The 24,105-nt window shown below is 51.3% G+C and overlaps 2 protein-coding genes across 5 annotated transcripts in view; both read left to right on the top strand.

The window, feature by feature from the left end:
- Window positions 1–13,261, top strand: part of SLC7A8 (solute carrier family 7 member 8) — a 46,088-nt gene extending 32,827 nt beyond the window's left edge. For 3 of the 4 annotated variants that reach the window (XM_045841173.1, XM_045841172.1, XM_045841174.1), the window contains 7 exons: window positions 928–1,081; window positions 1,695–1,818; window positions 3,196–3,299; window positions 7,144–7,240; window positions 8,830–8,979; window positions 10,549–10,726; window positions 11,240–13,261. In XM_045841173.1, coding sequence (XP_045697129.1) covers window positions 928–1,081; window positions 1,695–1,818; window positions 3,196–3,299; window positions 7,144–7,240; window positions 8,830–8,979; window positions 10,549–10,726; window positions 11,240–11,373 — 941 coding nt within the window. In that variant the 3' untranslated portion in view covers window positions 11,374–13,261. The remainder of the gene's footprint in view (window positions 1–927; window positions 1,082–1,694; window positions 1,819–3,195; window positions 3,300–7,143; window positions 7,241–8,829; window positions 8,980–10,548; window positions 10,727–11,239) is intronic. The other variant, XM_045841175.1, reaches the window with a different exon arrangement.
- Window positions 13,262–17,928: 4,667 nt separating this feature from the next.
- CEBPE (CCAAT enhancer binding protein epsilon) lies at window positions 17,929–20,000 on the top strand. Its single transcript, XM_045841225.1, has 2 exons — window positions 17,929–18,916; window positions 19,496–20,000. Exons 1-2 carry the CDS (start codon window positions 18,407–18,409, stop codon window positions 19,829–19,831), a joined length of 846 nt encoding a protein of 281 aa, XP_045697181.1. The 5' UTR covers window positions 17,929–18,406; the 3' UTR covers window positions 19,832–20,000.
- The last annotated feature ends 4,105 nt before the right edge of the window (window positions 20,001–24,105 follow it).

The following is a 24,105-nucleotide window of genomic DNA, read 5'->3' as shown; positions in this document are numbered from 1 at the left end:
ACTGTGCTAAGGGCTGGGAAGAAAATTTAAAAGCTCTTTGCTGAAGGACCCCTGTCCTCAGGGAATCTACACCATAAAAGGGGAAACCAAATGCACACCTTAGAAAGAAACATTTAGAAGTTGACAAGGAGAGTAGACAGGCTTAAACTAATAGAGCATTAGGGAAGCTTATGTTGGCATGTCTGTTGTTCTTGATGCCTTCTTCATGAATTGTACAAACTTAAACATCAGGGAGAGGGGTGAGGAGACTGACAAGGGCCCTAATAATGCATCTCCAAATCCCAGCAAGCCAGTTCCAGTTTACCCTGCTAGTCCCCCAAGTTATCCTGCTGTCCCTGGTGACCTTCCCCTGGCCTTTCCCTCCAAGTAACTTTGCCTTATAAAAAAAGAACATTCAGCCCTGACTAGTGTGGCTCAGTGGGTTGGGCATTGTCTGAAAACTGAAAGGCCACTGGTTTGGTTCCAGGACAGGACACATGCCTGGGTTGTGAGCCAGGTCCCCAGTTGGGGGCATGCAAGAGGCAACAGATTGATGTATCTCTTACACATCGATCTTTCTCTCTCTCTCTCTCTTTCTCCCTTGCTTCCCGTTTCTCTGACCAGGTATCAAACTGGTGACCTTTCCATTTGCGGGAAGATGCCCAACCCACTGAGCCACGATAAATAAAATTTTTTTCAAAAAAAGAACATTAAGAACTGTGCTTTGAACCTGAGCCCCATTGGAGTAATGGTTACCAGGTTCTGGGAGGTCCTGGAGTTGTTCTGCTCCTTTTGGTCCCACTTCCCCAATGCATGGGGTGTACTGGAGACGAGACAAAGAGTTGAATCATTGCCGAAGGGAGCAGTGGGGACCAGACCAGGCAGGCCAGGGGCAGCCGGGCCTCTGACTGGTCTCTCTGAGCAGCTTCCTGCCCCTTGTGTCCACAGGAGAATACTTCTGGCTGGAGCCAAAGAATGCATTTGACAATTTCCAAGAACCCAACATCGGCCTCATTGCACTGGCTTTCCTTCAGGGCTCCTTTGCCTACGGAGGCTGGAATTTTCTTAATTATGTGACTGAGGAACTTGTTGATCCCTACAAGTGAGTTGAAATAGCCCAGCCTTTTCTCTCTTCCTGGAAAGGCCAAGGCACCTGCTACTGGAAAGGGGGAACCAGGTGTCCACTGCCCACTTCTCCTCCCAGCCCTGATTCTAATTGTGGCCCATCTATCCTGAAAAAGCAGTTTATTACCCAGGAACTTAGACCTCTTGCCATTCACTCTGCCAGGAGAAGAAAGCTGACCCGGAAACACTACCAGAGTAGGTTAAAGGCTGAGAACGCTGCTGAGATAACACTACTGCCTTAGAGAATGAAATGTGCCCCGAGTGGTTTTCAGGCATCTTACTCACCTGTTTTGGAACAGGTGGTCTCTATGTCCTGAGGCAGAGGAAAGGGCGCATTGTGTAGCTGATGATCAAGAAGAGATCAGTAGGTATGGAATGTATGTCCAGCCTAAACTGTCTAGATAATTCCTTTAAATTATCCTGCCCATATTGAGAAAAATTCCTCCTACCACCCCTTCAGGAAGAGGGAAAATCACAGAAGGCTGCAGTCAGCTTCATGAAGAAAAACAGAGGCACTCCCCAGACGCCATGGTGAGGCAGGCGGTCCCAGGTGCCACGCCTTTCCCCTCTTACCTCCTCTCCCTCTACAGGAACCTTCCCAGAGCCATCTTCATCTCCATCCCACTGGTCACATTTGTGTATGTCTTTGCCAATGTCGCTTATGTCACTGCAATGTCCCCCCAGGAGCTGCTGGCATCAAACGCAGTCGCTGTGGTAAGAAATCACACTCACAGCCCTTCAAACTAGGCAGGTTGACATAGACTTGCCTACTGAGCTACCATTGCTTTCCCCTGACCCATGGATTTGTGAAATTGGAAGTCATCCCAAGTCCGTAGGACAGAAACCACATCTTCAGGTGCTCAGGAGCAAGCTGGTGGACATGCTGTACCTAGAACAACCACAACAGCAGAGCTGAGTAATTGCCACAGAAACTGTATGGCCTGCAAAGCCGAATATTTACTCTCTGACCATTTACAGAAAAAGTTTGCCAACTTGTGATCTAGGGCATTTTAAACTCTGAATGCAATGACTGTAGAAAGGAGACAGGCTTCTCCCCGGAAAGATGCCATCTTGCTCGAGACATGCTGTTTCCTGCTCCATTTCCACCTCGGGAAATCAGGCAACCTGACTCCTTCACTCATCAGGGAAAAATGTGCACCATAAATGACTAGGAAGTAGGAGTGGGTTGTGTTTTGGGGGGAAAGAGATCCTGCAGGTCCAAGGCTCTGGGGTCCTTGATACCCAGGAAAGACCTGGGATCCATGCTACTCCCTCACCTGGCCTCACCTGGGCCTTGACCTCACCCTGTCAAACAGTGTCTTCACTTGTCTTATTGAAGACTAAAGAAAGAGGCCCTCCCAGGTCCCATAGCAGCCTGTTCCACAGGCTTCCCCAGCAGGACAGCTATTCTAAACCCATCCCCATTATATGGTATAAATCAAGTGTGTACTTGACCCAGAGAATATAGAAAGGCTGGTTCCCTGACATTTTATACACGAACACTATAGTGTCACCACCTTTTCCTTCTCAGCCTACATAATAGTCTCTTATCATTTTCCCCCAATAGCATTTGTTTCTATGAATTTAGAAATTCTCACTCTATGAATTACGATTCATCTCTAATTCTGAGGCTCAAAAATTAAGAAGCTTGCTCAAGGTCTTACAGCTCCTGAATACTGAGCTGAGATTGGAGCCCCAACCTGCCTGACTCACTAGTGTATCGTGTATCGAGGCCTAGGCTCAACGTGGCTGGTCTTCAGTCCTGGCCCTGCCACTTCCTGGGTGTGTGATCTTAGGCCATCCACTGAATTGCTCTGTGCCTCAGTTTCTTCATCTGTAAATCAAGGATAACAAATGTTAGTTCATTATTAGCAGTATTAGTATCAACACCACACACTTCCTCCCTCAGTTAGCTGTTGGAGGTGTTGGTGTGAGATGGGAGCCAGAGCGTAGACACACACCACACCTCCTCTCAGGAGTTGAGCCAGAGACCAAGGAAGGGTGGGCCTGGGAGGGAGCATTCCTAGCAGTGATGCACAGGTGCAGGGTTGTAGCCTCTCCTTTTCACTTACCCCTTGTTTTCTCTCACAGACTTTCGGAGAGAAGCTCCTAGGGGTCATGGCCTGGATCATGCCCATTTCTGTTGCCCTGTCCACATTTGGAGGAGTCAATGGGTCTCTCTTCACCTCCTCCCGGTGAGTGCTGTCTGGGTCCTTTCAGGGCCAGGGGCCACTCTGCTGTGTATATAGCTCTGTGTATATGTGGGGGCTTGTCTCCGTCAGCAGGGTCTGTGTGGACACCTGGACAGTGGCCTTGAAGGGGGTGATTGCTCACGTGAGGGCTGCGTGTATCAGTGTAGATGCAGAGAGGTGTAATGCTGCTCACGTGGTTACCTATGATGTGTGTGCCTTCACGTGAAGTGGTAAAAAGCCCCATCCCACCTTGTTTCAGTTTGAGCAGGAGGCTGAGGAGGCCCGGGCTGCCTGATGCAGTCCCAGGTCAGGGGCTGTGGCTGGCAGCAGGACTGTCTCAGCTGCAACTCCAGAGCTCCTTTTCCACTCTCCTAGAAATGGGCTGTGCTGGCTAGAAAGGAATCCCACTCTGAATGGGATCAGGAGGGACCTGTGCCTCTGGGCTGGCCTCCCAGGACAGTTTTGGGACCAGACTACAGGTGGGACAGGATCATCTCTGGGTGCCCTGCGGGTGCTGGCTCCTCTCTGCTCCATAGACAGGCAGCTATGGGAGGTCTTCGTGTGACCATCCCTGAGACCCAGGTGGACTCACTCATGTGACATGAGAGAGCTGGGGAAGAGCATTGAGACAAATGCAAAAGGAAAGCATTTGTCTAAAGCCACAACCCTCATCCCTCTCAGGGAAGCCAGAAGCTCAAGGGAGCCCTGGAGTCCCCATCTCCTGTTTCCACACATCCAGGACCTATCTCCTTGGTACCCCTTCTTGCTGTCTCCAGAATGGGCTGTAAGAACAGCAGATGATGGATGATTTCCATCAGTGTGGTTCTAGAGGTCTTCCCAGGGTTCTTAGAAAGCCCCTCAGTGCTCAGGGCACAGTCCTACTGAAAAAATACAGCAAAGGAGTATGTCCCTGAATTCAACTACTTGTAAAGCCACCCATCACATCAGGGGAGAGTTCCCATAAAATAGCAAAGGAGTGCCATGTTTTCAGGACCCAGGGCAGGAAAGAGGGAGTGTGGGTGTCCCCTGTTCTCCGGGACCCTATGACACATCCACAGCAACCTCGTGTGCATGTTACACAGGAGCAGTGGCCATCTGGAGGCCCCAGCCGTGGGTGAGCAGTGGAAGAGCAATGACCCATGAGGCTGTCTGGGATCTATTGGAGGAGAGTGACTGGCTATAGTCACTGTAGAGTGGGGTTTGTCCCTCAGGCAGGCCAAGTAGTGGTCTGCATGCATGTGGTATAGCAGTGTGTGCATGCAGGAAATGCAGCCTGGTGTACTCAGCCTCTGATTCAGAGGTGCAGCTCACCCACCAGGCCTCCTCTGCTCATCTTCTAGTTCTTTTCTTTCTTACTTTCTCTTCCTTGCCTTCCTCTCTCTTTCTCTTACACTTTTGTGTTTTGTGTTTTGGGGGTATGGAGAAGATGATTCTTCCTGAGGAGTAGGAGTGTGTGTGGGTGTGTGTCATGCTTACTGTCGTTGTCTCCTCTGTTGTCAGCCAGCTGGGCAAGGATTGTCTCTTGTGAACTTGACACTTACAAATGCTGTTGGACCTGGACAACTCCACTTGGTCCCGGCTGCCTGTGGAGGAGGGATGTGAATGCGGGACCCTGGCTATGTGCATGATGAGGCCCACAGGACACTTGGGTCTCAGCAGGGTGCATGAGGCCGCACTGTAGAGGGCCAGTGCCATGTGGCTGCTTGAAACTAATGACACTAGCCTAGGGATTTGGTGATGGCAACTGATGGTGATGCATTTGGCTACTTGGGACCATAATTGACCCCCACACTTTTGATGAGGTACTGCTTTTAGCTTCACTCTCCCCCATATACAAATTACGAAGTAAATGACAGTTCTCTTCAGAACACCCAGTGTGCCAGTTCTGTGCCTTTCTGTCTCCATCACACCATCCCCTGCTTCTCACCCCTGGGGTGATCCTTTTCCTACAAAATTCTAGAAAAAAGAAGTGGTATAATTCACATTGATATGTAAATGACTCCTAACAGCTTGTAGTAATTTTTTCTCTCAGGAGAAGAAAGGGGAAGAAGGCCTGCTTTTTATGTTATAATTTCTTTTTTAAAAAAATCACTCAGTCCTGGCTGGTGTGGCTCAATGGATTGAGTGCTGGCCTGTGAACCAAAGGGTCACTGGTTCGATTCCCAGTCAGGGCACATGCCTGGGTTGCAGGCCAGGCCCCCAGTAGGGGGGCAGTTAAAAGGTAACCACACATTGATGTTTCTCTCCCTCTCTCTCTCTCCCTTCCTCTAACAATAAATAAATAAAATCTTTTTAAGAAAGAAAAAATGTCATTAAAAATATACAAGAAAAAGAACAAAATTTTTTTTGAAATTCACTCTTAAACATCAACATCCTGGTCATAATATTGTACTATAGTTTCGCAGTTATGCTACCAACAGAGAAACTGGGTAAAGAATACATAGCACTGCTCTGTATTATTTCTTACAACTACATGTGAATATATAATAATCTCAAAAATAAAAAGTTTGTTTTAAAATTTAAAAAATTTATTCTGATTGCAATTTTTTGTCTTTTAGAATTTTCAAGTTTTTTCTATAACATCTAAAGGAAAAAATTTAAATTACTCATAATCCCACTACCCAGAAATAATTAGCTGCTATTTTAATATGTGTTTTTACATGCCCCATGAATAATTTTTTTTAATCCTCACCCAAGGATACGTTCATTGATTGTAGAGAAAGAGGAAGGGAGAGAGAAGAACATTGATCAGTTGCCTTTATTGTATGCAACACAATAAAGGATTGAAACTGCAGCTTTTTTGTATACAGGATGACACTCCAACCAACTGAGCCACCCAGCTAGGGAAACAATTTTTAAGTGAATGGAACTTTACTTAAGTGTATGGAACTTAAGTGTATGGAATCATTGGTTTTCTATCTTGCTCTTTTCATTTACCATATACTGTGAACATATTCTCATGTAATCAGTTTTTTTCTAGAACATTATTTAGACCGTATAATATTCCATTTTATGGGTATACCATAATTTATGTTATCAATCTCCTACTTTTAGACATTTAGGATATTTCATTATTATGAAATATCAAAATATCTTTATTTTGTTTTTTATTATTGAAATATCTTTATATATGCACATTTCACTAATTATTCATTTCTTTTGATGGCTTTTTGGAAATAGAATAAATAGCTTAAAGATATAAAATTTTTAGGTACAATTTGCATACAATAAAATACACAGACCATAAGTGTTCAGATTGATGAGTTTCAGCAATTGTAGACAGGCATATGATCCACAACTAGACAGAGGACCTCTGCACGTATCCCACAAGTACTCAAGTGTCTCTGCTCAACCATGCCTTCCCCAACCCCAGAGACAACTACTTTCTGAGTAGGATATGAATGCTTTTAAGGCTTTCCTTGTACAGTTCAGTCTCCTTGTATCCCCTGAGGATATGGAAGGCACTTTTTTAAATGGAATTAAGGCCTTAGACAAAGGAGAGAGGCTGCTCCCACAGCAGCACTCCCGGCATTAAGAGAGAGCCACAGAGTGACAGCACAATCATCAGTAACCCCAAGCCTCCCAGGCCACACTCAGGGTTTCCACACACCCAGGGTCCATCCACGTACCCACCAGCTGCTTCTGGTTTGCCTGCATCAGCATTTGTGATTGTGGGTCCTGTGACTAGTGGGCTGGAAGGCATGCACGAGAAAGTGGTACCTGGTTGGGGGTTGACGCCCCGGCGTGGGCAGAAGCAGGGCATGGATGAGGGAGCCTGGGCTGGGGAGGGAGCCTTCGAGGGTAGTCCAGGGGCCACCCCAGGCTGACCTGCTTTTCTCCCTGCCAGGCTGTTCTTTGCCGGAGCCAGGGAGGGCCACCTTCCCAGCGTGTTGGCCATGATCCATGTGAAGCGCTGCACCCCCATCCCAGCCTTGCTCTTCACAGTAAGGGCCCCTCCTTCTGCCGGTCCTACACCACCCTCCCTCTCTTGCTTTCTCTGAGCTGGGAGTTCACCCTTCCCACAGACACCCCTGTAACCCTTCTTCTGCTCCCGGACTTAGAGAATTTGGCAAGTGGTGTACATAGGCTTCACTAATATGAAGAGAAAGAGCAAGGCAAGAAACTGAGTCCTGAAAGACCTTAAGGCTCTCAGGCCAGGTCATTTTCTTTCTCCTATCTTCTGGATCAGAATGACCTGACTTCCTCAAGATTTTATAACCTCACAAAGAAACTTCTCCTTTCTTGACTCTGCTCTGCACCTGTTGCCCCCAGGGTTGCCCTTTGGGCCTCTGCTCCCAGCAGCGCACACCCCTCCCCCTCCCATTGGTCTTCTTACCCCAGGATTTTCTGCCAGTGGGAAATGTCACTAAAACAAATTCAGTGTTAAGGGTACACCAAATCAGAAAAATCATAAAGGAATACTGGCACACTGAAAATGGAGAAGAGGAAACTTGGGATGGGGTGGAGGGGGAATGGGAGTAAAATGACCCCAGACTAGAGTCATTCAGAGAGAGCAAAAAAGAAGGAACAAAGCATTGTCCCATTGAACCCCCCCTTTTTTTCCTTCTGGATCCTGAATAAAACATTGAAAATTACTTTGTCTATCAGAGACACAGTTATAGCAGGATAGGAGAGCCCTCGGAAGTCAAGGACATTCGTTGTACAACATTGGGGGGAATTTCAGAATGTTCAGATACAGGGAGAAGGTCATCATGATTGTTTGTTGTGAAAGGTGATCGGAGAAACACAACATTCCCAGCGGCCAAAGCCATTTTTCATTTTGAGCCATTGGTGCAGCACTATGACTACGAGGCAAATACAGTAAGAATCTGGCTCATGCGTTCATTAAAATGTTCTCAGTTATTTTCACCATGAGATCTCACAGGAAAATTGAGCCTTCTATTGGCCTTCATGTATTAGCAGAAGGGAAGAACATTGTTCCGAGAGAGCCACTGAAATGATTTTGAAGTTGGAAAGTGTATTCTATCAAGAAAACATCACAGGGATGTTATGAGGCTTAAACAAGTTAATATTTGCAGAATGTGGGAAATAGAGTCCAGCACCTAGTAAATAAGTCTTTATGATATTTAAAAAAGGAAGGAAGAAAAACAAATGACTCAGACAGGGGAAGAGGATGAGGGCAAGATAAGGCCTTAGTCTGCAGTTAACAATCTGCCCTAAAATGATAAAAAGAAATGTACCGTAAATGAGACCAGGGAGGACATGGAGCCAGGTGCCACCAGTGTGGCCAGTCTAGTTATTTACAGCCAAAATCTGTTCTGACTGGTTAATCTCCATGCCACACCAGTGATTAAATATTTTATCACCCTCGCCATCGGAAAGAACTTCCGGGCAACAAAGGTGTTGATGATGGCCTGGGTTTCTAGGAGTGGTTAAACAGTTTCCATTTTGAGACATTCTTTATGAAATGGCCACCTGCCTGAAGCACGCGCACAGTCCCCGACCTGTAAACAGCTCCAGTCTCCAAATATCCTTCTGATCACTGACGATGTGCTTCCCCCATCCCCCTCAGTGTGTCTCCACCCTGCTGATGCTGGTCACCAGCGACATATACACACTCATCAACTATGTGGGCTTCATCAACTACCTCTTCTATGGAGTCACAATTGCCGGACAGATAGTTCTTCGCTGGAAGAAGCCTGACATCCCCCGCCCCATCAAGGTGCGAAAACCTCCCGGTGGGGTCCCCCCACCCCCACCAGTGGTTTCAGCTGCAGCGCAGATTTTTCAATCACCTTGTTCTCAGCTGCTGACCTACCCATCCCCCATATGATGGTAACAGACCCTGTGGGAAGCAAGGGCCCTGTGGGAATGGGGCAGCCAATTATTCCCATCTTCTGCTGGGGATAGGACCAGAGCAAACTGCAGCTGGAAAGATAAATTAGATTAAATGATATTTTCATCACATTATTTCTTTGTTTCCTATAACTGTCTTAAACTGCCGCTGATTGCTCAGGGCTCCCTTATCGCTCCAGCGTTTTCCTGGATCCTCTTGTCTGGCCAGTCTCTTCCTTGTCCCTCCAGATAGCTGGGTCCACTTGTTCTGTGCTTCTATCCCAGAATGAGTTTCCTCCTTTCATCTGCGTATCCAAATTCTAACCATTTTCCACATAACCTTCAAGTACCTCCTCCTCTTTGAAGCTTCCCAGTACACTCCAGCCATCCATGAGTGAGCCTCCCTTTTGAAACTGCTGTGACCCTATACATAGCAGGGTACCCAGTGAACCTATTGGTTGTTACAAGAAATAACTTTGTGATGGGTTTTACAGGATTACTCAGAACAAAATATGCAAGAGTACTCCAGATTTTCCTGCAGCTCAGAAGAATAGAGTATGGCCCTAAGTTATTTGAACAATTCTATATTGGAAACAGAGGGACCCTAGATGCTTCTAGAAGATTCTTCCAGCTGAGAAATCAAGGGCCCTCCAAATCTCTGTTTGCCCCTCACTTTCCTACCACTGTTGGAAAGCCTGCTAGGTGGAGAAGTAGAAGAAGCCCATCTCCCCACCACATGCATACCCGCTGACAAGAGGGGCCAAGGAGTGGAATCTAGAGGCTAGCTCTCTGCTGGGAACTCCCACCAGTGTTTAGCAAGAAGGGATGAATCCCAGAAAGAGATGCTTCTTTCTGAACAAAGTCAAGGGCCTAGACTGCCTTATACTATGCCAACTTTTCTGATTTCTTGGGTGTTGGCAGATTTTTCTTCTCAAATGGCTTGAAAGAAATACGTAGGGGCTGATCCTGGTGAGAGGGATTCTCCATTTGCCTCGTGCCCAGATGAGGGCTCTGCCTAGAAGTGGGTGAGGGGCAGGGAGCCTGACTGACTCAGGTGGTTTCCTGCTTGCCTCTCACTCATTTCCCCACCTCTCCTCCACCCTACGGCCACAGCAAGTATATACCACTGTGCCAGCAAGTCCCCATGGGCTGTTTTGGCTGCCATAGGCACGTGGCATGGATGACAAGGCTTTGTTTGATCCTCCCCAGGAGGGAGGGGGTAGGCAGTGAGGATCATTCCCTCCTTAGGTTCCCCGTCCTCTTCTTGTCCCCTGGTCTAAGTTTACTAACATTTGTTGACACAGCACTTGCCCAAGGTTCAGGGTGTGGGAGCCTTAGAGCTGAGTGAAGCTCAGCCTTTGCACTCAGAGGTACTCCCTGAGGGTGAAGAAAGGGGAGGGTGCCCTAATCCTGGGTCAGTAGGGTCTACCCAGCTAACAGCACCTTTGCTCCACAGATAAACCTGCTGTTCCCCATCATCTACTTGCTGTTCTGGGCCTTTCTGCTCGTCTTCAGCCTGTGGTCGGAGCCCGTGGTGTGTGGCATCGGCCTAGCCATCATGCTGACTGGAGTACCTGTCTATTTCCTCGGTGTTTACTGGCAACACAAGCCCAAGTGTTTCAATAACTTCATCAGTGAGTTGTTGAAGGCTCTGGGTGCCTAAGGGCCTCCTGGTCTGGGGTGGAGTGGTCAGCAGTCTAGCAGGAGAAGCCCACCAGAATGAGGAGGGCTAGGCTGGGCCACAGAGCTCTGGTGAAGGAGCTGGGGCAGGAAAGGGCAGGTGCCTCCCCAGGCACCTCTGAGGAGAGAGCAGCTGATGTTTCCACACAGACTTTGGACCTGCAGGAGTAGGCAACTTGATAGCTATCCTGCAGGAGCTGCCCTGGGCTTGGTGGAGGCTGGCAGAGGCCCTGGAATTGGTGGTCAGTGGGCGTGAGGACAGTAGAAAACTGGGGCCTTGATGAACAAGGGGCAGCTGGCAAATAGGCTGCCCGAGACACAGGAGGCAGGTAGGGGCATCTCCTGGAGGGGAACATTTCCTGAAGACATGATGGCTCTGTAGAGGCAAAACCCAGGACAGGAGAGCAGGGAAGAGCATGGTGGGCCACTCGGCACTGACCTGGTTTTTGTGTGACCTCCTCCCACAGTGTTGCTAACCCTGGTGAGCCAGAAGATGTGTGTGGTTGTGTACCCCGATGTCGGGGGTAGCTCTGGGACAGAGGTGATAAATGAGGACACAGAGCAGCAGTGGCAGCCCATCGCCTCCAAGGACAAGGACTAGTGGAACAGCCCGGCCCTGAGGACCACCATCTCTTCTCAGTTGCCTCCTCCCTCTTTTACCCGCTTTCTGTCCTCCTGCCCTGCCTGGGTCCCCCCAACACACACCCCTCTGCTTCTGTCAAACAGGGACAGGACCTGGGGATGAGTGGTGAGAAATTATAAACAAAGACACTAACTTTAGTACCCAAAGAACCAGACCTTCACCCCCAGCACCTGTGCCCAAAGGCAGGGCTGCCCATGCTGCTGTGAGAGGACAGTGGAGCTGCTGGAGTGCCCTCCGGAGCCCTCTCTCCCCAGCCCTCACCCTGTTGCCTCCTCAGGAGCCTGAGTTCAGGGTTCAGGACTGCTTTCCCTTCCCATTCCTGAACCCAAGGCCTCAGCTCTGAGAGAAGTGGCAGCAACAAGCAACAGTGAGTAGGCTGAGGAGGGACAGACTCAAGCAAATCTGTCACCATTAAAAGTCAGCTGGAGAGACCTGTATCGCTTCCCTCTGCCCCCCCCCCCATTCCTCCCCCCACGCCTCCATCCATCACAGCCTGGGCTCCCTGTCCAGAGTAAGTTCCTCTGGATACCATCCCCACCCACATCCCATCCCCCATCCCCCACTGGCTAAGGACCAAGGAAATAGGGGGAACTGCCCCTCACCTGACCCCCAGCCAGTCCTGAGGAACAGATTGGGAAAGGCTCAGATTGCAGAAACCCAGCCTTGCCCCTGACCCCTGCATCATACCCCCAACTGGGTGCCAAAGCTTTCTGAAGCCAGAAAGTCCTCTCCTAATGACAAAGCAACTCAGCTCCTCCTCCCTCCCCACACCCCTGGGGAGGAACAGTCACCCTGTCACCTTGCAGCTATGCTCCCAGCACATACCACTCAGCCAGCACTGCCTGCCCCTGCCCCCATCGTGCCCTTTTCCTCCCCTCTCTGGACCTTGGCTCCTGGGACCTAGGACTGGGTGTGAAGGCTCCCCAAGCCCTTCAGGCCTGAAACCTGAGCCAAATCTGCCTTAAGTCACCTCCCATCCAAGAACTGGACCTAAAAATACTCCCTTATTTCTAACCTTCAGGGCAGACCTGGTATGAAAAGTTTTCCCCTAGAGAGAGGGTGCTTTCCCATCGCTCAGAGGGGCCATTTAGGAAGAAGGCCAGTTCCTCCCTCCTCCCCCAATTCTACTAACCCCTCTCAGGTCCCACCACTGTCCTGCCTTTGGACAGCCTCCAGGGCGGCGTGAGAAGGCAGTGGTGGCAGGTGCCCACTTTGGAGGCCCTTGGAGAAGCTTGTCCATGGAATGAGGACTCTGGCAGAGTCCTTTCCCTGTGCTCCAAAGGAAAGAGGCAGTGTTTGCCCTGGGCCTGGAGCCTTCCCGCCACACCTGCTGTGCTAAGGACTAGATCCTTTTATCCAAAACAGGAGCCTCCCCTTTCGTGCCACTCCCCATACCATCTGCTTAAACTGGAACACCTGGGAGCCCCTCTGGCCTGCTCCAGTCTCCCAGCTTCCTGCCCGGCCTGCCTGACCCTGCATTGGTGAGATGCCAGGTTTGGGCTGAGTTATGGTTCCTTCTGAGGGGACTCCAGGTGGGCTGGGGCTGGCCCCTGGAGGGTCAGGGGACCATCCTCTTATTTCTTCTTCTCATTCCTCCAACCACCTTCCCTCCTTCAAGTATTTTTTCTAAGTGGATGCCTTACTTTTTGGAGAAATATTTTTGAAGCTGGCATTTCTATTTCTTTTGGATTTTTTAATGTAAGGTTGTTTGGGGGAGCAAGGAGTTGGTTATACCTGGATAATAATTGTCTGTCTTTGAGTTGGTTTAGGTTTCAGAGGGTGGGTTGGTTGGTTTTGTGGAGGGTTTGGAGTTTTTTCTTTGATGTAATAAAATTTAAAATGGAAATGGAGTTGTTAGTGTTGATAATTCAGCATTATCAGGAAAAGTGTGAAAGAGTCTCCAGGCATTTTCTGTCTTTGTCAGGAGGTCTGCTTGCCAGATTCCTTCCAAGACGGCATTCCCAAAGGCCTGTCCCAGGGGCCAATGGCAGTCCTTTCAAACAGCCACTTCTTTTGAACCAAAAACTTGCTCTCATTTCTTCTGTGAAGTCACGAAGTGTTATTAAGTTTCTGCTCTGTGTACTGTGCTGAAAGCCTGCAGACTAGTAGGCTAGGAAGAAAAACCTCATCACTACCCAATGTGGGAATGTAGGCACCAAGCTGAATGGAGGAAGGTAAAGGCAAAAGCAGTCCCTAAGTCTCGGTCAGCAAAGGCTTCTGGTGCCCGGACAGTGAGAGCTGAATGAGGGAGAAAGGGACAGCCTGACCCTGTGGAGAGGTGGAGAGTGGGACTTAGGAAAGCACCCAACTGAGTCCAACGAGCTTGATGGGAGAGACTGAGAGATGAGATGGGGTCCACCTAGCAATACAGAGCCAAGGAAGAGGAAGATTTCTAGGTGGAAGACCAGGAGAACTGTTGGACTAGGACAAAAGAAGAAGTGGTTAAGGTAGGGACAAGGACCTCCTGATGCTTTGGGTTAACTACTAAAGGAAGTTAATGGGATTAGATTCTATCCTTGCTTGGAGTCCCTTCTTTGTGGGCATCCCTCCCACTGCCTGTCCTGGAACAGCATCATTCCAGAGCCAGCACTGCTGACAGACATGGGCAGGAGGGGAAGTAGGGTGGAAAGGTGTCACAACATCACCCTCCACCACCTGGGCCACTGTGAAGACACAGGCAAGCAAGATGCCTCCATTCCCTGTCCTGGCTGGCCCTAACAGTCCACCAGCTTTGTGGCTGGTGTTCTTGTAGACTGAGGTTGGAGGCTCACCATTCACATGGGCACAGACACTTGGCTCCAAGTCCCACATCAGCCACTGAACAGCTGTGTGTCCTTGGACAAGTCATTTAACCTATTTAGCAATGGGGGGGGGGGGCGTGAGTGTTCCTGTATCTCCCTGCCCAAGGTTGTTCCAAAAGAGTGAGGGCAAAACTGGGCAGAGGCCAGTCTTGTGTAAGAGGCCCTTCTCCAAGCTTCACAGCTACTCTTTGGGACCCCTTCTTTTCCAGTACACACTTTTCCTTTCCCTAGGTGGCCCAAGGTCTTCCTTCATGTCACCCCATTCCAGCAAGCCTAGCCCTCCCCTATCCCCTCTTGCTCCATGGAGACACTTGTCCCTGGGGGCTCCCTCTCTCTCTGTGAGATGATACTTGCTGATCTTTCAACCTGGTCCAATGCGATAATGTGAGTCTTTTCCTGAGCAACATGCATTTATTTTTAACCTGGGCAGTTCACCTGTCTTAACCCTGTCAGCCACTTTAATGCTAGGAACTCAGATGCTCAGACCTTAGGGAACTTGGGAGGCTTTTGGAGGTCACTGAAATCACAGCTGCTTAAGCATTCATTTATTAATATAGTCACACAACAAATCTTTGTGTGACCATTGTGTCCAAGAATTGTTCTATGTGCTGTGGAATAGTAAACTTATTCCTGAATTTTCCAACTCAGCACAGTCTTCAAATATTTTGTTCATTTTCCCCATAAGAATATTCATACTTGTCCACCCACTTGTCCTGAATTTTAATTCAGGCAATACAATCGCTACAGCTGAGGAGGTCCAAAAGGTGTATCCGACCCTTCCTTCAAGGAGCAGTAGTCTCTGAGCAGACAGAGGCAAGACCACAGATGGCACAGATGTGTGACCCTCATGGCATCACTGACTGGGACCCGATGCGGCTGGACTCCAGCTGCTGCAGGCCAGGGCTGAACCCGCCAGCTCCCCAGAGCCCACGCATTGCCTGGTCCCTGAGTTTTGAAAAGCACCTGTCAAATTGAAGCACCAGATGAGGCTGCAGACAGTGTACATCTGCTTAGGAGACACAGATAAACTGCAGCGGGTGGACAGAGGAAGGACAGAACGAGATTGAATGTTGCTTTCTGCACATTATCTTAGTCAAAGTTTAATTAAACAACCTGACCAAGTAGGCATGACTACTGCTGTTTTACAAGATTAAGTAGCTTGTCCAAGGTCATCAAGCTGGTGACAAAGGCAGGAGTTGAGCCCAGTTATCTCTGACACGTACCTCACTACCACGCTCAATCGCCTCCCTGTTGGAAAGGCTTGATGAAAGAGGTGGCTTTGAGCTGATGCAGGTTAAGAGTCAATAAAATAATACACATGCATTGCTTCAGTTAATACAAACAGGTAGCAACTGCAGGGGCAAGGAGAAGATTATCCTGCTGACCAGGGAGGACTTCTTTCTGCTCCTGAGCAGTTATGCAGTACCCAAAAATCCCCCAGCCCTTGACTGGCAATGCTCTCCCCACCCTCCCTGCCCAGCACGCCCTCCTCCCCTGCCCAAACACCCAGAGCACCTCTCGCCCTGCCAAACCCCCTGGTTACCAGGAAACACGATGCCAGTACGGCCGCAATGTCAGCCTGCAACCCGGAAGGTGAGAGACGAGAGATCACTATCTCCCCACAGTCAAGCAGCAGATTCGCTCATTCCCTGCCCCCGGCTGTTTGCACACCTTTCTGCTTTCCCTAGCGCCAGTTCCCTCACTGCTGATGCCTTCCTGCTCTCCCAGGGTGGCGGATTGAGAGCAAAGAAGGCTCTCTGAGTCACAGCGCTCCCCATTTCTCTATCCTTACTTGCCAGGGGGGTTTCAAGAGCTGTCCCATTGCCCTTTCCCTCACGACCTACACAGCATGCTTGGATGACCTTGGGCGGCTCTGCCCCTCAGCTTTGTTTTCCTCATTTATAAGGCAATGATAAAAATACTACCTGTCTTGCTTACCTTCCTACTTAATTCACAGGGAAACTATCAACATGAATTCGTGTAAGTCTCAAACACCAGAAAACGCCAGGCTTTCACCATCATCACTAGTATTTCAAAGTTGGGGAGGGACAGAACTTTTCCTCCAGGCCTTCCTGACAAGGCCCTGTCAGCCTGCGCACCCTCCCTCTAACTGCACCTCAAGTCCTCTTCCCAGTCATGTTCCCTCTTCCTCCTTCCCCGAGGATCCCCCCCGCCCCCCCCGCCCCCCCCACGCCCACCCGCCCCCCTGCCTGTGTCCTGCCCCCCCCACCGCCCTCTGCCCCCTGCCCCCTGCCCCACACCAGGGCTGTGAGAGGCTGCCCTCTGTCGGCAACCTGATTCCAGACCCCAGCTGCCCCTCAAATCCGCATTTTGGAACTATATTGCCACCTAATGGTCCGCAGAGGCACTGCTGCCAAACCGAATTAGCTCAGCTGTGGTACCTATTGCCACAGGGTCTTTAGAAATAGGGAAAAGGCAGAACAAATTTCCCCATCTGGTTCCTGAAATCCATCTCTGGGATGTACGAAGATCTTCCCATGCTAGGTCAGGGCTTTTAGGGCTCAAAACCTGCACAGGAAGCTCCTGGGGTATTGTGCAGGTGGAGAAGGAGGGAGGAAGAGCATACTCCCTAGAGGGGTAACTTGCCTGACTTGTAGGCAGCCCTATTTGCCTACTTTATTGTAGTGTTTAATGTCACTGCATATCCTCTCTGCCTTTGCCCCACAGTGGCCTGGCCCTTGGTATGCCTGACCTATAAAACCTCAAACTCCTCACAGGGACCTCCTCCCCCCCACCCCCCCCCCCCATCATTTGCTTATAGTAAAAGAGCCAGTAACACATTTCTATTGTGCCCTTCTTCACTGAACCTATAGTCCCTTTTACAGATGAAATTCACTCAAAAGGTAAAAGCAGGGTCACAAACAGTGACTCTGACAGAAGGGAGTGGGGAGTACCCAAAGAAAAGGGAACAGAGAGGAGGCCTCCCATGAGACCAAAGGTACAGAGAGAAAGCCCTGAGCTTCTCCTGAAGACCCTGAAACAGAGCCCCAGGAAGAGGTGATGACAAAAGACAAAGGCTTCTCAAGCCTCACAAGAGGAAGTGGACCCAAGAGACATGCATCGAGGTCAGAGAATGGCCATGCAGAAGGAAAGACAGCAAACAGAGCTGTAGCCAGCGCCTGAGCCCTGTGGCCAGGGCACAGGAAATGGGGCAGAGCCCCAGGACCAGAGCAGGGCAGAGTTGCAGCCTGAGACTCTGGTAGCACAGGGCAGCTGGAAGAGAGAGGCTCTGGAGCCACCAGAGTGTGACAGTCAGTCCTTGGGGCAGTAACTTGCCTGGGCCTGGGGCACAGGGCTCAAGTCCTGACCAGGAGCTTCAGCCAAGTCCAGGCCCTCAGGGCCAGTGCCAGGCTGCTAAGGCTACGGGAAATGTGAGTATCTGGGCTAATGCACAGGCCTTGAGCAAGCTCTGAGCCACGACACAGTCCCCCTGCATGACTTGGTCTCAGAACCTATCAGTACTTCCTAAACCCCTCAAACACCCCCTAGCCTGAACCAGGAGAATGCCCTGGGAGGTGGGGCTACAAAAGGAACTGACTGCCCCCAGGGTTGGGTGGAGCCCAGCCCTTGGGGGGGGGGGTACAGAGAGAGGTGTGTCAGGGGAGGAGCTCAGCCCAAGCTGGGGGTCGGCACCGAGGAGGGTGTTCTCCGTTCATTCTGACTTGGCACCTCATTCTGCACAGAACTTTTTGGAAGTTGGAGGGAAGAGGACCCTCAGAGGGAGGTGTTGCCCTCAGCAAGGACTCTGGAATCCCCTGGACTCAACAGGGACTGGGAAGGCATTCCCAGAAGCATCAACTCCTGGGCAGCTCAGAGCTCTGGCTTGAACTCTAACCAAAGAGTGCCCCAACCGCTGAACAGGCTGGGGGCCCTATTTCTCTAAGGCCTGTATCCCTCCCTTGGGGTGCGCCCTGCCCCTCCCTGAGTCACCCCAAGGAGAGAGGGGGAAAAAAGGGAAGAGAAAAGCTGCATTGACTAGAGAGGAAGGAAAAGGAAACAGCAGAGGAGGGAGGAGAGAGGCCACATAGGAGTGGGTGACAGAAGAGACTGAGAGGGCAGATCTAGGGCAAATCTAGGGCAGGGAGAGATCGAGAAAGGGCAGGCCAAACATCCCAAGGGTGCCCCTAGAGCAGGGCTCAGGGGCGGGGAGCCCAGGGGGCGGACCAGCCATGTCTCATGGGACCTACTATGAGTGTGAGCCCCGGGCTGGCCAGCAGGCACTCGAGTTCTCAGGGGCCCGAGCGGGGCCTGGGGAGCTGGGGGACATGTGTGAGCATGAAGCCTCCATCGACCTCTCTGCTTACATCGAGTCTGGGGAGGAGCAGCTCCTCTCTGACCTCTTCGCTGTGAAGCCAGCACCGGAGGCCCGAGGCCTCAAGGGCCCTGGAACCCCCGCCTTCCCTCACTACCTGCCACCTGACCCTCGGCCCTTTGCCTACCCCCCACATACCTTCGGCCCAGACAGGAAGGCCTTGGGGCCTGGAATCTACAGCAGCCCAGGGAGCTACGACCCCAGGGCCGTGGCTGTGAAGGAGGAGCCTCGGGGGCCCGAGGGCAGCCGAGGGGCCAGCCGTAGCAGCTACAACCCGCTGCAGTACCAAGTGGCACACTGCGGGCAGACAGCCATGCACCTGCCCCCGGCCCTGGCAGCACCCAGCCAGCCCCTGCGTGTCCTCAAGGTAAGAGCAGATCGTTTCTCCTTGGGGCTGGAGAGAGGCTGGTATGGATGGGGAAACTCTGAGCTTCCTGCTTAAATTCTTAATTGGTCTGTGTTTGGCGTTGCTTTGTGAAATTGGCCCATCCCAAAGCCCTCTGCACCCACCACCCAACTATGACCCTGCTTTCCTTCTCTGCGAGTTCGCTCCCACCCTGGAGCCCGCTGTGTCCTGCAGTCTCTGTGCCCAGCTGAACTGCCTTGATCTCAGGCCTCCACCAGCTTCTCTGCTGCCCACCTCCTCCTTTTTCTCTGGAACCTACTTCTAGAAGAAGAAATGCCTGCTGATCATAGAACTGGAAACAAGATAGATTGAACGAAAGCGTCCTCAGAGTGTGGGAGCATGAAAGGAAGTTTTAGTCAGAACAGGGACCCTGGGTATCTAGCAGGGCCAAGGCTGTTCTGACTGGGAACCAGAAGCTGGCTCTGCAGCCCATATCCCTTTGAGGCCTAAGGGTGCTCTGGCTGCCAGCACTCTCACCCTGCCGCCACCCTGCTTCTTGGCCAGCCCTCACCTCTTGTCCCTCCGTGCCTTCCCCACCAGGCACCTTTGGCTGCTGCTGCAGCTCCCTGTAGTCCCCTTCTCAAGGCATCCTCTCCCGCTGGCCCTTCGCACAAGGGCAAGAAGGCGGTGAACAAAGACAGCCTGGAGTACAGGCTGCGGCGGGAGCGGAACAACATTGCCGTGCGTAAGAGTCGGGACAAGGCCAAGAGGCGCATTCTGGAGACACAGCAGAAGGTGCTGGAGTACATGGCAGAAAATGAGCGCCTCCGAAGCCGTGTGGAGCAGCTGACCCAGGAGCTGGACACCCTTCGCAACCTCTTCCGCCAGATCCCTGAGGCCGCCAACCTCATCAAGGGCGTGGGGGGCTGCAGCTGAGTCCGGCTGGTAGACTGTGGGCACCTGGAGATCCCTGCTGGGGTCCTAGAACCCCTCACAGGCCAAGCCTGAGACATGGAGTGTGGACAAATGGCAGTGGGTGGCAAGGGAGGAGGGCAGGCCTCAGCATTATGATTCTACAGCTGAATAAAACTGCACTGTGACTCAGTACTGGGGCTGTACACTGACTGGGCCTGGGCCTGTGTGAATGTATGTGTGGGCAGGGGGGCATGGCCCTGCAGAAGGAAAGACAGCAAATCAAGCTGTAGTGAGGGCCTGGGAATGCATGTGACTACCTCTTGATTCCATGCCCAAATGAATATTTGGGAATTTTCCTGAATATTCAGCAGACACGCTGCTCATAGCTCTCCCCCAAGACAGCACCTGGCCAGACAGCATCTGTCACTCTGTTCTTCACCCCCGACCCTACTCTGTCCTCTGGGCACTGAAAGCACCCTCCTGCCACCATACAGGACCTGGCTCAGCCTCTGGTTACTGTCCTAACAGAGCTCTGTGGCTTGGAGGGAGATCCAGCACCACCCAGTGCCTGCTGACCCCAGCCCTGCTCTCCCTCACCTTGAAGTGGCATCTGGGAGCTCCTGCCCCAGGTGACCAAGAAAATTCCAGATGACTCTGCCATATTTGTGGACCATTAGCTCTTCATCCAGGACTCAGTCCCCTATCTCCAGATCCTTGACTTCAGTCCACCAGATTGACATGTCCCCATGGCTCCCTCCTACCCCCTCCCATCTTGGCCCTCACCCTCTGGGGCCCCAACGCATGAGCATTTGAGTGTTTGGGAGAGGAATCTGTTGGAAGAGGCCTGCTTGTATGTGAGAAAATTGATAGCGTGGAAGATGACAGCTGCCTGTACCAGTGAAAGTGCCCGTTTAGAGCATTTTCCCTTCCACAGAACTCTCACCTAGGAAGCACAATAGTATAGTGCTTGAGAACCTCCGTTTGAATCTCCCTCTGCCACTTCCTCGCTGTGTGACCAGCAGCCAGTTACTTCCCTCTGTGCTGCAGTTTCCTCATCTGCAAAATGGGAGCAGTGCTGTTCCGTTCATAGATAACAGGGCCTACAACAGGACCGGTGTGAATAGCTGTTATTATTCCTTTCTGCTAGAACTGAAAGGACCTCAGAGATCTCATCTACACTTCTCATTTTGCAGGTGAGAAAATTGAGGCCTCAGAGAGGGGAAGGGACTTACTCAAAATTACAAGATTGGTTAGGGGCAGAACAGAAATTAGCTCCATAAAATCACAGATCAGAAGAGGCGCTGGGAAAGACCTCAAGCGATCATCCGATCATCCGGTGGGCTTTGCCCTCAGAGAAGCAAGATAGTGTGAGCCACATTTTATAGATAAAGCAGTTGGGGGGAAAGAGACATTCTCCCGAAGCTCACTCAGCCCCTTTGCTATCTCAGCACAGGGCATCTGCCTGTGTACTTGAAGCTCACACCTCCCCTCAGAGGCACACAGCACAGGGCAGGGCAACTGAATTTCCGTCACAAGTGATCAGGAATGCCCAACAGAGACAGGAAGAGAGACACAATACAGGCTAGAATTTCTCCTAGACCACCAGTTTTCTGAAAGGCAGAGAAACTGGGGTCTTCACCCTCACTTCCCCTTTCTTTCCCTCTCTCCCTCTCTCCCTCTCTCTCTCTCTCTCTCTCTCTGTCTCTCTCTGTCTCTCTCTCTCTCTCTCTCTCCCTCCCTCCCTCTCTCTCCTCCCTCCCTCTCTCTCTCTCCACATTCCCAGTGTCAGAGCCTTTCCACATCTTGGGCATTCTTGTGTGCCATGCCTGCTTTTCCCAGGACTCATCCCTCTCCTGCCTTTGCCTCAGTGTCTCTTGGGCACTGTCTGCCCTACATCTGTGCCCTGGATCCCCTGCCCCAGGTCTGGTTTGGGCAGCCAGATCTGAACCCCACTCCTGGAGCTACCTCAATTTGGAAGGGGGAGGTGCCAATTTCTGTGGATGCCTGGAAGAATCCCGCACCTTCCTTTCAGCCCAGGGGGATGGGTTGCATAGGGGGGGTTGTACAGAACACACTGGGTGACTCAACCTCCAGATTTCCTCCTCCTCATTCAAGACCACTGCCCTGTGACTTATCTTCAGTGTCCTGGGTGATGGGACCTGGGTTGCTTCAGCATCAACCCCAGGCTTCTTTCCCACAGCTCTGAAACATGTCTCCTCCCAGCTCCTGTTGCCCCAGTGGTTCCTCAGGGCAGGTGGCTGGCACCAGGACTGGAGAAGAGCCACAGCCCCTGTAGGAGAGAAGGGCCCAACGGGCCCCAGTGTGACACAGAGTGGAGAGCACACCCTAATCCTCTGCAGCAGATCATATCCAGGGCAGGGGTGGGTACAACAGGTAACCAGATGTGAACAAGGCTTTTACCCTGACCCCAACTGATTTGGGCCAAAGTAACTTACCAGACAAGTGTTTGTTGAGCATCTTTCCTGTGCCAGGTCCTCGCAAGGTGCCCAGAACACTGTGGTGACTAAGACAAACGCAGCTCTTAGTTGAAGGAGCAGAAAGAAAAAGACAACACACAAGTGTGTTGAGCATCTTCTCTGTCCCTTCTTGGTCATCCTGCTATGCACCAGGTGGAACAGGAGAGTGAGGTGAGGTGCTGGTCCCGAACCCTTCCCTGACAGCACAAGTACCCTGCACAGCTCCTTCTCACAGAATTCCTTGCCCTAACAGCCTGAGGAGGTGAGGGCCCCCCTGCTGCTACCAGCCTGCTGCACCACCTCATGCTGCCTCCCCTTAATCCTGTCCGTTCACACCTCTGTAAAGCACCTTCATTACGTTCATTAATTACTCAATTTGAATAGGCCCAATGGGGAAGCTGAATAAACAAGCAGGTGGGAAGGCTATTTTTAGCTGGAGCAGCCAGATATGGTCTCTTTGAGGAGTAACATTTAAATCGAAACCTAAAAAATCTCAATAAAGAAGCAGATGTGCCGTGTTGGGGAAAAGGGCGAACAGAAGGGAGAACGAATGCCAAGGCCCTAACGTGTCAGGGTGATCAGGAAAAAGGAAAGAAGCCTAGGGAGGCTGGTGGAATGGAAACAAGGAGAAAGGGGATAAGCAAGAAAAAGACCTCCCTTCCTCCCTCCAGACACTCTTATCCCTCTGCTGGTGAGGACCGTCCCTAAGAAGCTGGGGTGGGACAAAGAGCAGGCTTGTCTCTGCTCCCACCAAAGGCAGAGCTAAAGCCGACAGCCCAAAGGAGGAGCCCCCAGGAAGGGAGGCTGGTTACCCCCACCTCGGCCTGGGGAAAGGCCCGAGACCTGGGGACACAGTAACTTGGGAAAACCTGCAAGTCAAGGTGCAAACAGCACACACAGGCATTCCTTTTGGTTTAGAATTTTACAGCTCAGGCCCACTTTTCCTCCATGAGCATAACTGGGGAGCAGCATAAGAGTTCTGAGCTGAGAGATAGGATCTCAGGCCCCAGGGAAGCGGCCCAGGAGGAAGGCTGTTTGGAGATACTGTGGAGAGGGGGAAGCTGCCCAAGGTGAGCATGCCAAGGTCAGTCATGGTGGAGGCCGCTTGTGAAAGCCTCTCCCCCTGCTCCGTGCACACCTCCCCACCCCACCCCCACAGATTGCCACACTCCTGGGCCCCCAGGGCCCCCATCCCAGTGTTGCAAGATCCCGGTTGGGGTTGTGGGGGTGGAAAGGCGCCTCTTCACCTCCACCTCCTACCCTACCCCAAGCCAGTGAGGGGAATATGGCATGGAGGGGACCGCACAGGAGATGCCAAGGCAACAAGAGCCAGGGCTGGCTAAGGGCCTGTGCACCTTCTCTTCCACAGCCGGTCACTTCCCGGCACCCTCACCGGCCCCCAGCAGGCAGACCTCTCTCTCTTCTCTGACTCAGCCTGGGCTGCTCCAAAGTGGGAATGGTTCACCTGGATAGGACTCCTAGCTGGCCACTGTCAATTTCTCCTATAAGCAGGCCTGGCCTGGCCTCAGAAAAAAAACTTCCATGGCACGTAAAAAAAAATTTCCCAAGGCTAACCCATGGGGAGATGTGTATTTTCAGAGGAAAATGTCTGCAACTGGCCACCAATTCTGACTTCAGGGAGCAGCAGAAGTATCCTAGGACTCAGGAAAAGGAAGACTTCCTTAAATAGGGACAGACCCACCTGCAGAGCCTCCCCTTTCTCTTGTAGAACAGAGATCTGAGGTAGGTAGAGGCAAGCCATACACAGATTGGGTCCATCCCCCACGCCTCAGAAGCCAAGCTTCCCCCCAAGTGAGC

This window comes from Phyllostomus hastatus, unplaced genomic scaffold, assembly GCF_019186645.2.
Source record: "Phyllostomus hastatus isolate PE091 unplaced genomic scaffold, TTU_PhHast_1.1 phas_contig_348, whole genome shotgun sequence".
Lineage (NCBI taxonomy): Eukaryota > Metazoa > Chordata > Mammalia > Chiroptera > Phyllostomidae > Phyllostomus > Phyllostomus hastatus.
This window is presented reverse-complemented; position numbering and strand designations above follow the sequence as displayed.

Coding starts and splice junctions, on each gene's coding strand:
- CEBPE (XM_045841225.1), top strand. CDS start 18,407: ATGTCTCATGGGACCTACTATGAGTGTGAGCCCCGGGCTGGCCAGCAG. Junction 18,917..19,495: donor AGCCCCTGCGTGTCCTCAAG/GTAAGAGCAGAT, acceptor CTTCCCCACCAG/GCACCTTTGGCTGCTGCTGC.